General features: G+C 34.3%; 1 protein-coding gene across 5 annotated transcripts in view; it reads left to right on the forward strand.

The window, feature by feature from the left end:
- Positions 1-14365, forward strand: part of VPS13B (vacuolar protein sorting 13 homolog B) — a 690921-nt gene that overhangs the window by 237421 nt on the left and 439135 nt on the right. For all 5 annotated transcript variants that reach the window (XM_037048269.1, XM_037048268.1, XM_037048265.1 and 2 more), the window contains exon 20: positions 8265-8374. In XM_037048269.1, coding sequence (XP_036904164.1) covers positions 8265-8374 — 110 coding nt within the window. The remainder of the gene's footprint in view (positions 1-8264; positions 8375-14365) is intronic.

A 14365-nucleotide genomic window follows, 5' to 3' on the forward strand; every position in this document is an offset into this window, starting at 1 on the left:
TGGAATGTGTTACTGTTTTACACGTTTTGTAGGGTCCTAAAGTGCTCATACCCTTCTCTGCCATTCTGGTCTCAACCGGCAAATTTGAATTGAGTCAGTGCTAAAATGAGCTCTGTAATACTTAGTATTGCAGTTGGCCAGAAAATGGGAAGGTCAGTGATGGTAGGAAGCCTTACTGGCTGATTTGAATTAAAAGATGTGCAGAGACTGCATAGATGGAAAGAAAAAAGGACACGTGTACATAAATAGATATTTATTAATTTTAAAATTTGATCTAAATTGGGCTTGACAGGAATATTGGCAAGTCAGAGGACAGTGAAGGAATGTATGATAAGCTGAAAAATAAATGCCTTTGTTACACAGTTTTACTTCCAGTGTCCACCATTCTGTTCCTTGTGCTCAATGGGTATGTGTTTTACTTCTGTGTAACCCCACATTGCATTGTGATTGTTACTTTAAAGAGTCGAGTGTTTTTAAAGAGACCTAAAGAGGTCAATGTGCATATAATTGTTTATATATGTAATTTTTAAAGTGGTTCTCTTCAGTTACCCACATATTTACTCTTTCTGGTATCCTCATTCCTTTTCTAGAGTTGAGTTTCTGTAAGGTAGAATTTTCTTACAGCCTAAAGCACTTTGCTGGTAGTTTCTAGTAGCACAAGTCTTTGGAGGCAAATTGTTTCTGTTGTGTATTCTTGTTTTTTTCTTCATTGTTAAAGGATGTTTTCAATGGATATAGAAATTTAGGTTATCTTTTAATTTCTTTCAGCATTTGAAACTTCCATTACCTTCTGGCCCTTATTTCTCCTGAGAAGTTATCCTGTTCATGGGGACCTTAGATACATTGTATCTTTTTTCTCCTCCTCTGGGTGATTTCAAAATTTTTTTCTTTTTGTTTTTCTGCAGTTTGCTCATGATGTGTTTAGATCTGGGTTTTCTTTTATTTATTCTTGGAGTTTGCTAAGGTTTTTTAGTATCAGTTGATACCATTCACCAGTTTTGAAAAGAGTTTTTGAAAGAATTCTTCACCTCTGATACTGTATATTTTAAGTTCTAATATTATCATTTGGCTCTTTTTAATAGTTTTTGCTATTAACTTTCTGCTGTAGTTACCCTTCAGTTCACAAATGTTTTCACTGTGTTCTTTCAGGTATTTTAATTATTTTAAAGTCCCCGTTTGGTAATTCTGGTATCTGCGTGCCCCTTACCTTGGGGACTGGTACTATTGACTCTTTTCACTTTAGATAAGGAGTCATTTCTGCATGTTGTACTATGTGTTTCATAATTTTTTAAAATCAGTGCCAAACATTGGTATAAAAAGAATAATAGAACCTAGTTAAATAACATTTATGCCCACAAAAAAGGCCAGCCTCTTTTTGTCATGTTATTGATGTAGTTGCATTGGGTCTGGTTTTTGTTTTCTGTACTGTAGTTGAACTGGGTCTGGTTCTTGCTTCATTTATACTATGTTTACTGTAGCCTTCAACTTTTTCTGAGAGCAGAGTCAGAGTCTTTCTTTTGGTATGGTTCTTGATTTCCTCTCAGTTCTGCTGACCTGACCTCAAACTTCAGCATGCCTTCTTCCCCTGTTCTTCCACAGGGATCTCTCTTTCAGTGTCTCTTCCGTTCTCCTAGTCACTGATTCCCCTTCTTAATGCTCACTGAAAAGTTCAGGGTGCCTGTTGGATTTCTTTTCATCCTTGGCGCTCAGACCTCATTAGGTTCTGCAGACCTGCATCTCGGTGGGTCTTTCTCATCTCTAGTCCTCCTGTCAGTCTCAAGAGCGTTTGCTGGAGGCTTGTTGAAAAGTGATGGCAGGTGGGTGGATTCCTTTTGTGTCTGGGGTTCTCAGTGATTCTAAACTCCGGTGTCAGCCCTCAACATTTAACAATTTGTTAAAAGTTCACTTGTTTTCTCTTATCAGCTTTCTTCTCCTTCTGCTGTGCCAAGAATGAAAGCTGCTATTTATTCTTTTCTCTTATAAGGGGCCTTTCACTTTTACAACTTTTCTTCATGAAGTTTTCTTTGTGCACTGTGCTGTCTGATGGATGTTGAAAAGCTTTGATAGGTGGCATGGGTTATTCTTATTGTTAGGATGGGATGCAGTTCTCTGTGATTCTCTGTATCCTAAAGGAAGGAGAATTTGTTAACTAATGTGGGCCAGCACACACAGACCTAGAAATCTTATGATTCATTTATACTAAATTGGACAGTTACCTTGGAGAAAGTTGCCAGCAGTCGGCAGCTCATGCCTGCTGTCATTCCTTACACCCTTGTTTTTAAAATATTGATTTTTCCTTTTCTGTTTACTTAACTGTTTAGCCAGAATTCTTGAGAATTGTTGTTAAAATTAAGAGTAGCGAATAATTTCATAAGAGCTGTACAAATCTAAAACGTTCCGATTTTGCTATAGCTGCAAAATAGAAAAATAGTGAGTTTTAAACTTAGATAAAGATGAAAGTATCTGTGTGTTCTGTTTCATTCATTGGTTGAAGATAATATCCCAAGTACTTTTTACTGTTTATAATTTGATATTTTACAAGATAATATCATTGTTGGTAAGGTTTCTGTAGCCGAGAAGAAGAATGTATGTGTGATCTTAATGCTCTGCACCTTTTGTTTCTGTCGCTTATTTCAGTTCTCATTTTTCAGCTCTAGGATGTAACTGAACATGACTGAGATCCCTTGACTTAACTAATCGGTGAGGCCTGAGTGGAATGTGGATAAGTGAACCATTTTGGCAGTGAGTGGAGAGGCAAAGCACACTTTTCTCATTAGTTGTCTCCCAGGCTAAAATTAAACAGAATAATATATTGCCAAATTTTAGTGATTTATGGGGGATCTGTTCTGAGTCAACTCAGTATCAGACTAATTATCTGCACACTTATATGTCAGAGCTTTTGTGTTATTTTTAAAGGCCGTGTCATACGAATTGAGTATAAGAAAATACTCCATTAGATTTAAAATAACATTATCTCTAACTTATAATTTCAACTAAATTGATGTTAAATTAATAGATTATTCTATTTATCACCCATTTAACATTTATAAAGTCCAAGCCTGGCTAAGAGTCATTTAGCCCATTATTTTGTTTGTTTAATATAATTATATTACTTATATGAACATTTACTAAAGTACTTTTTTGTTAATTGTAATAAAATAAATGAGACTTACAAGGTTAATTTTCCTTGTGAAAATATCATCACATTTGTTTTTTTCTGAAATCCCAAATAAAAAAGGTATACTATAACTTATTGAGGAAAGTTTTTAAAAGTTTACTCAACACATTCCATTTTTGATAGGTCTGAAAAGACTTTTAAAATAACTAGCCTAATATGGGGAATATCTGTAATTTCTTAATTTATTTTCTAAAATTTTAATGGAACTTTATTAATTTTATTTTTTATTTTTACATTATTTTTATTGTATCTTTTCCATTACAACTTATCCCCCCTCTAACCTCATTCACTTTCAAGCACCCTCCTCCCCTGCAGTCACCACACTGTTTTCCCTGTCCTCAGGTTCTTAATTTACTTTTGCATTTAGCAGTTTGTGTACTTTTAAGTATATTTGTGTGTATATATATATATTATATACATATATAATATATATATTGCTTTGTTTATGTAGGATTTTTGTATATTTTTCATGATAAAGTTTATATGGGGCTTATAGTTGACATGGATAATATTAGAGAAAATATATCCAAATATAGTTTCTTTTAAAAATCCATGTAGTTTTTCACATTATTATCTTTTAATTGTAACACTAATAGATTCACAAGAATATATATGTAGCATCTATGTAAGTTTTGAAGTAAAATCATATATGAGTATCATTGACTGTTTGCTAAGAAGTCGATTATTAGTTTGTTTGCTTTTTTAATTCCCTATAGGATTTAAAAAAAATATTTGCGGCATCTTCTGATCTTTCTCTCTTCAGTGTTTTGTAGCTTTTTTGTTTGTCTAATATAGGTTTATTTGTAATTTTCCAGTTTGGATTCATTGGGCTTCTTGGGTTTCAACAACTTTATTACATTATCAGTTAGATTCTCATTTTTTAACAAATTGTCTTTTACCCGTTTCTTAGTATTTCCCTCTGAATTCTATTTAGACTTATCGTTGGTCTTCTTACTGAGTCCTCTGACCTCTTAACCTCATTTTACAAATTTTCTTTTATTTTTATTCTATCTCTTATGCATTTTAAATTATCTCATGTGTTTCTTGTTTTTCACTAATGTTTCTTTTTTTAAAAAAATATATTTCTGACTCTTTTTTAAAAGATTTTATTTATTTATCTTTAGAAGGGAAGGGAAAGAGAAAGGGAGAGAAATAGCAATGTATGGTTGCCTCTTGTGCGTCTCCTGCTGGGAACTGGCCCGGAACCCAGGCATGTGCCCTGACTGGGAATCAAACCATGATCCTCTGGTTCGCAGTCCTGTGCTCAACCCACTGAGCTACACCAGCCAGAGCTCACTAATTTTTCTTTAGTTATATTTAATCTGCTGTTTAACCTGTCCAGTGAGTTTTTTACTTCAATATTTAGTCATTTCTGTAATTTCCATTTTTCATTAAAACATGTTGTTTGATACTTTCTCAGTGTTTGATCCTCTTCATGATCCCATACTTTTGTATTTTGAACATTTTATACATAGCTATTTTATGCTCTGTGTTTAGACATTTTGATATTTCCAGTACTTGAAGATCTAAATTTGTTGTTGAACTTTTTTGCTTCTCATACTGGCTTGCCTTTTGCAGTGCTTGCTGATTTTTTGTTATGGGAACTATTCACAGATATTAATTTGTAGCTGTTATGTGACAGTGAATGAGAGAGTTTTTTAAAAGAAAATTTTGTTTTGCTTTTTGGTAGTGGTTAGAGGGATGTTCCTCAGCAAGAAAATCTAAGTAAGGTTCATCTGCCTCTATTTCAGTTCTTCCGAGTCCTTTCTCATGGCAAATTCACCTGGTTTTGTAACGTTCTTTCTTCAAAAGATAACTAGTTTCAACTCTTTCAGTAATTATTTTGGTGTTTACTTACATATTTTAAGTAACTAATAGGGCTTGTGTTGCTCTTTCTTCATTATTCATTTTAAAGCATTATTTATTTGAAGTTCTTCTGTGGGAAACACTAACTGGTCAAATTCCACGCGCTTTAGCATCCATCATGTGTTCTTCTCACATACCCATGCTTCTGTTATTGTTACACCATGTTTGATTAACCAGTTCATTTCTTTGAATTTACATAGTTCTGTCTACACGTATCATTCATGTCAGTCATGTTGTATCCTGTGACTAGTTACCCTTGTCTCTTAAACATTTGTTTTTTATGTATTTACTGATTGTGTTGATTGTTCTTCAATGTCCCATACAATTCACTGTTGTCATCCTGGGGATTCCCATCACTTTCCTCCTCTGCTGGATCCTCTGGCCTCTGGATCCCACTGCCTTCTTTCTTTTCGTAGACCCTTCTTTTGGTGGACATACTCTTACTGTTAATAATATGTTATTTGTGGTGTCTGTTCTATTTGTGCAGTATTAGTTATAAAATATTATTACAGTAGTCTTGTGTGGTAGGAATTCGTAGTAATTTAAATCTAATTGTAATTTCATTTTCTGTATGCATTTTAGAGAAGTGTTTTAACCTTTAAGATTGATTATATATTCTTGAATTTAAATAAGTTTCTTAAACTCTTCCTTTAAATGCCAAGTAATTTTTTAATTGAAAGCTTTTAATAATTTTTCACCTTTGTTTTTAATTCTTTGAAAGTTTTTTTAAAAATTTTTTATCTTTATTGTATTTTTTTACATTACCTTTTAGTCCCCTTATATACCCGCCCTCCCCCAGCAGTCACCGCACTGTTGTCCATGTCCATAAGTACCTTTTTCTGTTTTGCTCAATCCTTCCACCTCCTAACCCCCTCCACCCCAACTGTCACCCTGCTTTCCATCTGTGAGTCTGTCCCCATTTTCCCTTGTTAGTTCAGTTTGTTCAGTAGATTCTACATATGTGTGACATCAGAGGCAAATTCTATTTCTTACCTAATAACATTTTTGGGGAAAAATGAGTTTTTGTAAAACAAAAACACCATTCAAGTTAACTCTTGCTGCACACCATAATACTACATTTTTGTTAGTTTGTTGGGGGGATAGTGTCTAGTTCAGTCAAATTGCTAGAATTGTTTGAAAACTGGATATAATTTTGGGAAAGTCCTGTTTTATTTCCATTGATATAATACAGCATTTTTAAGCCTAATCCTATATACTACTGATACTTGAGAAATAGACAAATTTAGGTTCCTAAGAGTTACCAAAAAGTATATAGGAAAAATACTACAGAAAAAATATATGACATGGTATATTCCAGTTAACTTCAACCATGTCTCCCCATTTGCAATCATCTTGTGTTTCGATTCTCCCATCATTTCTTCCTGATACGTATTTGAGGGAACCATTGCTCATCGGCACTTGCATTGATACAGGCATGGGTTGGGGGTGGGATTGCTTGTGGTGTCTGGGCACACTGCCTAGAGTCTTCACTGATTCTGGGTCCCTGGGCGAAGTGGCACTGTGAGCTGGGCAGGAGTACACACGGCCGATTTTGCTTGTTTGACAATGCTGTGCAGAGCTTTGAAAAGAGCGGAAATTTCTCCTCCTCGTGCTTCCTGTCCTCTATCCTAATTCCATCTCTGTGTGCTTCAGTTCTAGTAGGACTTGTTATTGATACTAACTGTATCAATATTTGTTTAAATAATAATTTAATTGTTTAAATAATCTGCAGTATTATAAAACACATGGGCTTTTCCCAGCTAACCTGAGAATCTATCTGGGTTTTTTGTTTGTTTGTTTTTAAGCCTTTAACTTGTGGCAGGTACTTTTCTAGACTCTAGAGATACAGTTGAGAGCAATACTGACAGGTACTTTTTTCTTCATATTCCATACATCCTTGTTGAGCTAGTATTTTTATAAAAAATAGATGTAGAAATGCAAAAACTTATTTATGAATACATGTAATCTAGTCATAAAATGGGATGTTCTGCTTTAGTTACATTCTGTATGAGTTACTTTTTACTGGGGGGGGGTGGGCAGAAATATTTGTTGGTAGGATTGAATTCCAGCGTTATACTTCCGCTCTGTGTTGTATGTCAGAATGTTAGCATGCATTTCATTTCAGCAGCTCCCTTTCTTTGCTTCTGAAGATTTAAAGCTATAATTTACAATGATTTATTGAGTGGTCGTAATAATGCTTCTTCCATATCCTGAATTAGTTTTGTAAGATAAAGAAAAAAGGGAGATAATATTCCAGTGTCATGGCTAATATAGAAATTGCTCTTTGCCTGAAAATATTAAGCTTATTCTTTTTAAAGACAAATGTACTTTTAATGAGATATGATTCACATTCCATAAAAATCCTTAAAGTACATAACTTAGATGTTTTTAACATACTGGGTGTGATAAAAGTAGGTTTACAGTTTTGAGTATGTGAAGCACAGAGTTTATTCTTGTACTGTTATTTATTAACTGTTGTCTTATTTTCTGTATGAACAACCGAAAACTTACTTTTGTCTACCCTGTATTTGCACAGTTTGCAACAACCACCATTTTCCAATTCCAGAACATTTTCATTGCTCCCAGAAGAACCATGGATCTATTAGCAGTAGTTTCTTCCTTCCTCCCCTGATTCTGGCATCTACTAACCTTTTTCTCCTCTATGGGTTTGCCTGTTCTGGCTATTTCGTATGAGTGGGGTTGCACAATGTGTGCTTTTCAGTGACTGGCTTCTCTCACTGTTTTCCAGTTTTGTTTGTTTGTGGCACGCATCAGCACTTCATTCCTTTTTGTGGATAGTTTTCCATTGTGTGGCAGTGCTGCCTTTTGTTTATCCATTCAACAATTTATGAGCATTTGTGTATTTTCCCCACTTTAGTTATTCATAAAACTACATGACTAATGCTATGAAAATTTATGTACAAGTTTTTGCGTTAACATATGGTTACAGTTCTCTTGGTATATATCTAGAATAGAATTGTTAGGTCATATTATAAGTGTATATTTTGCTTTTTCAAGGAATGCCAAAATATTTTTCAAAGTATTATACCATATTTATGTTCCTATCAGCTATGTATGAGGTATGAATTATTTAACATCCTTTTCACCACTCACTGTTGGTCTTTTGAATCATAGCTGTCTTAATTGGTATGAAGTGATGTTAAGCTTACTGTTTTTTTTATGAGGAATTGTAATAACGTTTCAAATCTTGCTTTTTTAGGTGCGGTACTTCTTTGTAGTGTAGAAGGACTAGCAGTTAATGTTGATCCTGTCTTGTACACCTGGCTCATTTATCAGCCGCAGAAACGTACCAGTAAGCATATGCAGCAGGTGAGAGATTTTTATAGTTCTCTAAGTGAGTAAATCTTTTTCTCTGTCATTGATGAGAGTTATATATTTCTTCTATTGATATTATTTGTGGATGTACCAGAATTGCATTGTTCCCCCACTCTTCTTCTTTCAGGTGTTTCTATTCCTTAGTTTCTCTACAAAAAATTACAGCTCAAAATGGAGTTTCATTGACAATTAAAGGTGTTTTCTGTACAATTGCTTGTAAAGCATATACATTATAAAAGCTAGTTTAGGTAGTCCTGTATTTTTCTAATAGTGCCTACCTGTTTGTTCTCAAAGTGTCAGATACATAAGAAAATTTTAGTAACTGTTAGCTTTCACTTTTGTTATCTCTTCATTTCTTCATCTTTAGGTTTATTCAAACTTGCATTGAGTACCTAACCCTGATATTAGGATGGTTAGTGCATAAGAGTTGGGATGTATGTTTGTTTAAAAGGTTATGAATTACAGGTAAGAAGGGGCTGGAAAGAAGTATTCCAAGTCATGAAATCCAAAGACCTACATCCAGGATTGCTCTATCCAGCAAAGCTTTCATTTAGAATGGAAGGACAGATAAAGTGCTTCTCAGATAAGATCAAATTCAAGGAGTTCATCATCACCAAGCCCTTATTATATGAAATGTTAAAGGGACTTATCTAAGAAAAAGAAGGTAAAAAATATGAACAGTGAAAGGACAGCAAACTCACAGTTAAAGCAAACTAAGAGGACAGCTAGATTGGGAGCACAACCATAGAAATGGAGATGACATGGAAGGTTAGCAACAGGGGAGTAGGAAGAGGAGAAGAGGGGAGAAGGTACAGAGAATAAGTAGCATAGACGGTAGGTAGAAAATAGACAGGGGGAGGGCAGGAATACTATGGAAAATACAGAATCTAAAGAATTTGTGACACATGGACATGAACGAAAGGAGGGGAAAGGTGTGCAGGGGGGGAGGGGAGTGAAGGGGGAAATGAGACAACTGTAATGGCATAATCAATAAAGTATATTTAAAAAAGAAAAAAGTTATAAATTAAAAAGTAAATAGCAGCTAATGCAGTTTCTAGAATACTTAAATGTAATTTTCTATGTCATGTTACTTAAAAGTAATTCCAAGTGATGGGTTTTATTATTCCCATTTTAAAGACAAAGAAACTAATGTTTATTTAGATTTTTTCACTTATTGTCACAAATTTAGTAGATGGCAGAACTAAGGGTTTAAGGCCACATTTATGCTATATTGAATTGCATTCTCCCATTGTTTTAATTGTAGTTTTATAATATTATACTTGAAATAGCTCGTATCTGTTTTCTGAAGTAACTTATTGCTAGTTGATAGGAGAAAATGCACACTTTTATAATTGCCTAAGAATATAAAAAATTAACTAAAAAGTAACTCATGTCTCAAGGAACATCTTTTAAATATTTTTCTTCACTTTGTTTTAATTTCATTTGAGACTTCCACCATCTCTCTCCCATGCTGTTCTTCTTTTTATCAAATAGTTACGGAATATGAGGCAGAGTGCTGGGTACTGCAGCTACAGAAATAAAAGTCATGTTTGAGAATATCAGTGCCTCTAGAGCTATTTAGTTTATTTGAAAATATGAAGGAATATAGTTACGCCATTCTCAGTAAGTGCTACATTAGATGTACATATACGATTATGTGAAAACAAAAAAGAGGAATAGTTCTCACAAGCAGCTGAGGGTTTTAAAAGGAGAATGAAGTGGTGAAAGTGGACATCCTTGTATTGTTCCTGATCTTAAGGGAAATGTTACTCATTTTTGCTCATTGAGTATGATGTTGGCAGTGAATTTATCATATATGGCCCTTCTTATGTTGAGATATGCTCACTTATTCCTACTTTTCTGAGTGTTTTTATTATCAATGGGTGCTGGATTTTTATCAAATGCTTTTTCTACATCTATTGATATGATCATGTAATTTTTGTCTTTCATTTTGTTTATGTGATATAGTTCATGTTTATTTGTGAATATTGGACCATCCTTGCATCTCTGGGATAAATCCTGCTTGATCATCCAGATTGGAAAGGAGGAAGTAAAACTGTCATTTGCAGACAACATGATAGTGTACATAGGAAAACCTTTTAGGCTCCACCAAAAAACTACTTGACCTAATACGTGAACTTGGCAAAGTAGTGGGATAAAGTCAATATTCAGAAACTGGTGGCATTTTTGTACAAGAACAATAAACTATTAGAAAGAGAAACTAAGAAAAAAATCCCATGTACTATAGCATCAACAACAAAGTACCTAGCAATAAATTTAACCAAGGAGATAAAAGACCGGTACTCAGAAAACTATAGAACACTAAAGAGAGAAATTGAGGAAGATAAAAATAAATGGGAGAACTGGACTGGTACATAGAAAAAATGAAACTAGACCACTAAGTTACACCATGTACCTGAATGAACTTAAAATGGATGAAAGACTTGAATGTAAGTCGTGATACCATAAAAGTGCTAGTGGAAAACATAGGCAGTAAAATTTCAGATAGCCCACATAGCAATATTTTTGCTGATATATCTCTTTGAGCAAGGGAAATAAAGGAAAAAATAAACGAGTGGGTCTACATCAAGTTAAAAACCTTCTGCATGGCTAAAGAAACCATCATCAAAATGGAAAGGGAACTGATTGTATGGGAGAACATATTTGGTGGGACAAAGGTTTAATCTCCAAAATATATAAAGAACTCATACAACTCAACACCAGGAGGACAAAACAGCCCCGTTAAAAATGGGCAAAGGACCAGAATAGGCACATCTCCAAGGAGGACATATGGATGGCCCATAGACAAATGAAAAGATGTTCAACATCACTAGCCATCAGAGAGATGCAAATTAAAGTCACAGCGAGATATACCACCTCACATCTTCCTATGATTAAAAATCAACGAACAAGTGCTGGTGAGGAGGTAGAGAAAGGGGAACCCTAGTGCACTGTTGGTAGGAATGCAAACTCTTGGAGCTACTGTGGAAAGTAGTATGGAGTTTCCTCAAAAAAGTTAAAAATGGAACTGCCTTTTTACCCAGCAATTCCACTACTGGGAATATAGCCTAACCTAGGAATCCCAAGACACCAGTTCAGAAGAATTTATGCACTCCCTGGGTTCATAGCAGCATTATTTGTAATAGCCAACATTTGGAAACAGCTTAAGTGCCCATCAGTAAATGAATGGATCAAAAACTGGTACATTTACACAATGGAATCCCATGCAGTAGAGAAAAAGAAGGAATTTCTGCCTTTTTTGACAACATGAGTGGAGCTGTAAACTATTATGCTAAGTGAAATAAGTCAGTTGGTGAAAGACATATATCATATGATCTCACTTATAATAGGAACCTAATGAACAAAATAAACTAATAAGCATAATAGAACCAGAGACATGGAATCGTGGAATAGATTGACAACTGTAAGAGGGGACGGGGAGGTGGGGACTGGCTGAAGGAAGGTGAAGGGAGTGGTCAGAGAACATACACAGTGGACCCATGGACATGGATAATGGCGTGGGGATTGACTGTGGAGTGGGGGGCAGACTGGGTGGAGGAGGTGAAGGGGGAAAATGGGACAACTGCAAAAGCATAAACAACAAAACATTAAACAGGAAAAAATAAAAATAAAAGGAGGAGAGTTAACAATTCAGCTAAAGATCATAGGAGTGAGCTAGAAAGGAAAGTTGGTTTTAGGCTGAGCCGTGTGGGCAGAGGCAAAGCGGATGCTGTGTTTCCAGATGAGAACCAGGTGTTCTTATAGAGACTGGTAGAAACTGGAAACCAATTAATAAAAATATTTTATTTGTATTACTAGGGTTCTAAAACTGTCCTGACGGGTTAAAAGGAAGTATAGGAAACTGATGTAAATAGGTTTGGATTTTAGTCTTTCTATTTTATCATAGGAAGTTTACTGTGATACACTGGGTGATAGAGAAATAAGACTAATGGCAGGGACCATTTGAAAAAAATTTAGTGGTAAATTATTTTTATTCTTATAGAGATATAGTTGACATACACCAGTTTTAGCTGTATAATATAATGATTTGATATTTGTATATATTGTGAAATGATCATCACAATAATTTAGTTAATATCCATCACCAATATAGTTATAAATCTTTTTCCTTTTAATAACTGTTAAGATTTACTCTTAGCAACTTTCAAATATACAGTACAGTACTATTAACTAAATGTTGTCTTCATTGTACATCACATCTTATGACTTACTCATTTTATAACTAGAAGTTTATACCTTTTGATTTCATCTACCCATTTTGTCCTCACCGGTCTCCCCCCATGAACTGAACTCACAACCACCCATCTGTTCTCTGTATATGTACTTGCGTTGTTTTGTGAGGGGTGGGAGGGTCATGTGTCTTGTTTTGTTTAAATTTCATATGCTATCTGTCTGACTTGTTTTATTTAGGATGAAGCCTCAAGGTCCACATCCATGTTGTTGCAAATGGCAGGATTTCCTTCTTTTATGGCTGAATAATATTCTATTGTATTATAAATTCTTCACTGGTTATTTTGTAAATGATAAAATTATTACCAGTACACTATAGCTGTTCCTGAAGGTCACGTAGTGCTCTAGTGGCTTAAGTAAATTAGACTTTTATTTGATTGATACCAAGCACCTTCAAAAGATTCTGACTTTTAATTTTATGTTATAATTTTTAAAATTAAATGTAAATATGCTTTTTTTCTAAGTTCAAAAATAAAAGTTTTATTCCTGTTCTGCTTGTTTGCTTAGTTTGTTTTTCAGATTCAGTTGATGATAGTTGTACATTTGTTGTGCATTTTAATGTTCATAGTTTTAATCTTCTTTTTCTTTCATAGTTCCCTTTTATGTAATCGAGGTACTGGTGGAGGGAGGAAAATTGGGACAAGTGTAATAGCAAAGTCAATAAAGTGTATTTTAAAAAATAACAGTTTTATTTATCCTCCAGCTGATGTGGCTCAGTGGATTGAGTGCCAACCTGTGAACCAAAGGGTTACCGGTTCAATTCCTGGTCAGGGCACATGCCAGGGTTGTGGGCGAGGTCCCTGGTAGAGGGCATGTGAGAGGCAGCCATTCACTGCTGTTTCTTTCCTTCTATTTCTCCTTCCCTCCCCCTCTCTCTGAAAATAAGTAAAATCTTCTTTTAAAATGGTACTTTTATTTAAAAGTTAAACTAACAAATACCCCTAATCTTATTAATCCAGAGTTATAAATATTGGGGTAAGTATCTTCACAGCTAAATCTTTGCATTTTTCTTTAACTATCCATTTAGAATATATTTTTAGAAGTGTAATTAGTAGCTCCAGGCATGCATTTTAATATATTTAAGGCCCTTGTTATACTGACAGTTTTTTTCTAGAAGTTTGTATAGTTTATATACATTTTCATCAGCATTTTTTATTATTACTATTTTACTACAGTTCTGCATATCTCAAAAATATACTTTTTTAAATGCCCTTAATCTACTATTTTAGTTCTGGATTTTTTTAAACTGGATAATTCAGAGAATAGTACAGTTGAGTCCTGTGGCCTTATCACCCAGCTTCAATATTTATTAACTCATGAATAATCAGCTTTACTTAAAAATCTATAAGATGAAAAATGCCAATATTCAGTAGTGTTGAAAATATAGAAAATGGACAAACTCATATACCACTGGTATAAGTAAAAATTGATAAATTTGGTAATATCTAATAAAATTGAAAATGAATATGCCCTATGATGCCAAAATCCCACCTTTTGATACAGCTGTGCTCTTACAGTCTTATTCATGTGAGCTGAAGGAGTCACGTATGTCTGTTGTTGCAGTGTGCATTGAAGTCATATAAATTGAAGCCCACTTAAATGACAGTCTCTAATGAAGTGGGTAATTAAAGCATGGCATATTCACATGATACAGTACTTCATTGTTTAAAATTATGCAATAGGTCTTCATATGGATGTCTCAAAATTTTGTTTAATTCAGAAAATCAGTTTCCC

Source organism: Sturnira hondurensis, unplaced genomic scaffold, assembly GCF_014824575.4.
Source record: "Sturnira hondurensis isolate 20B ecotype Veracruz unplaced genomic scaffold, ASM1482457v3 Scaffold0006413, whole genome shotgun sequence".
Taxonomy (NCBI): domain Eukaryota; kingdom Metazoa; phylum Chordata; class Mammalia; order Chiroptera; family Phyllostomidae; genus Sturnira; species Sturnira hondurensis.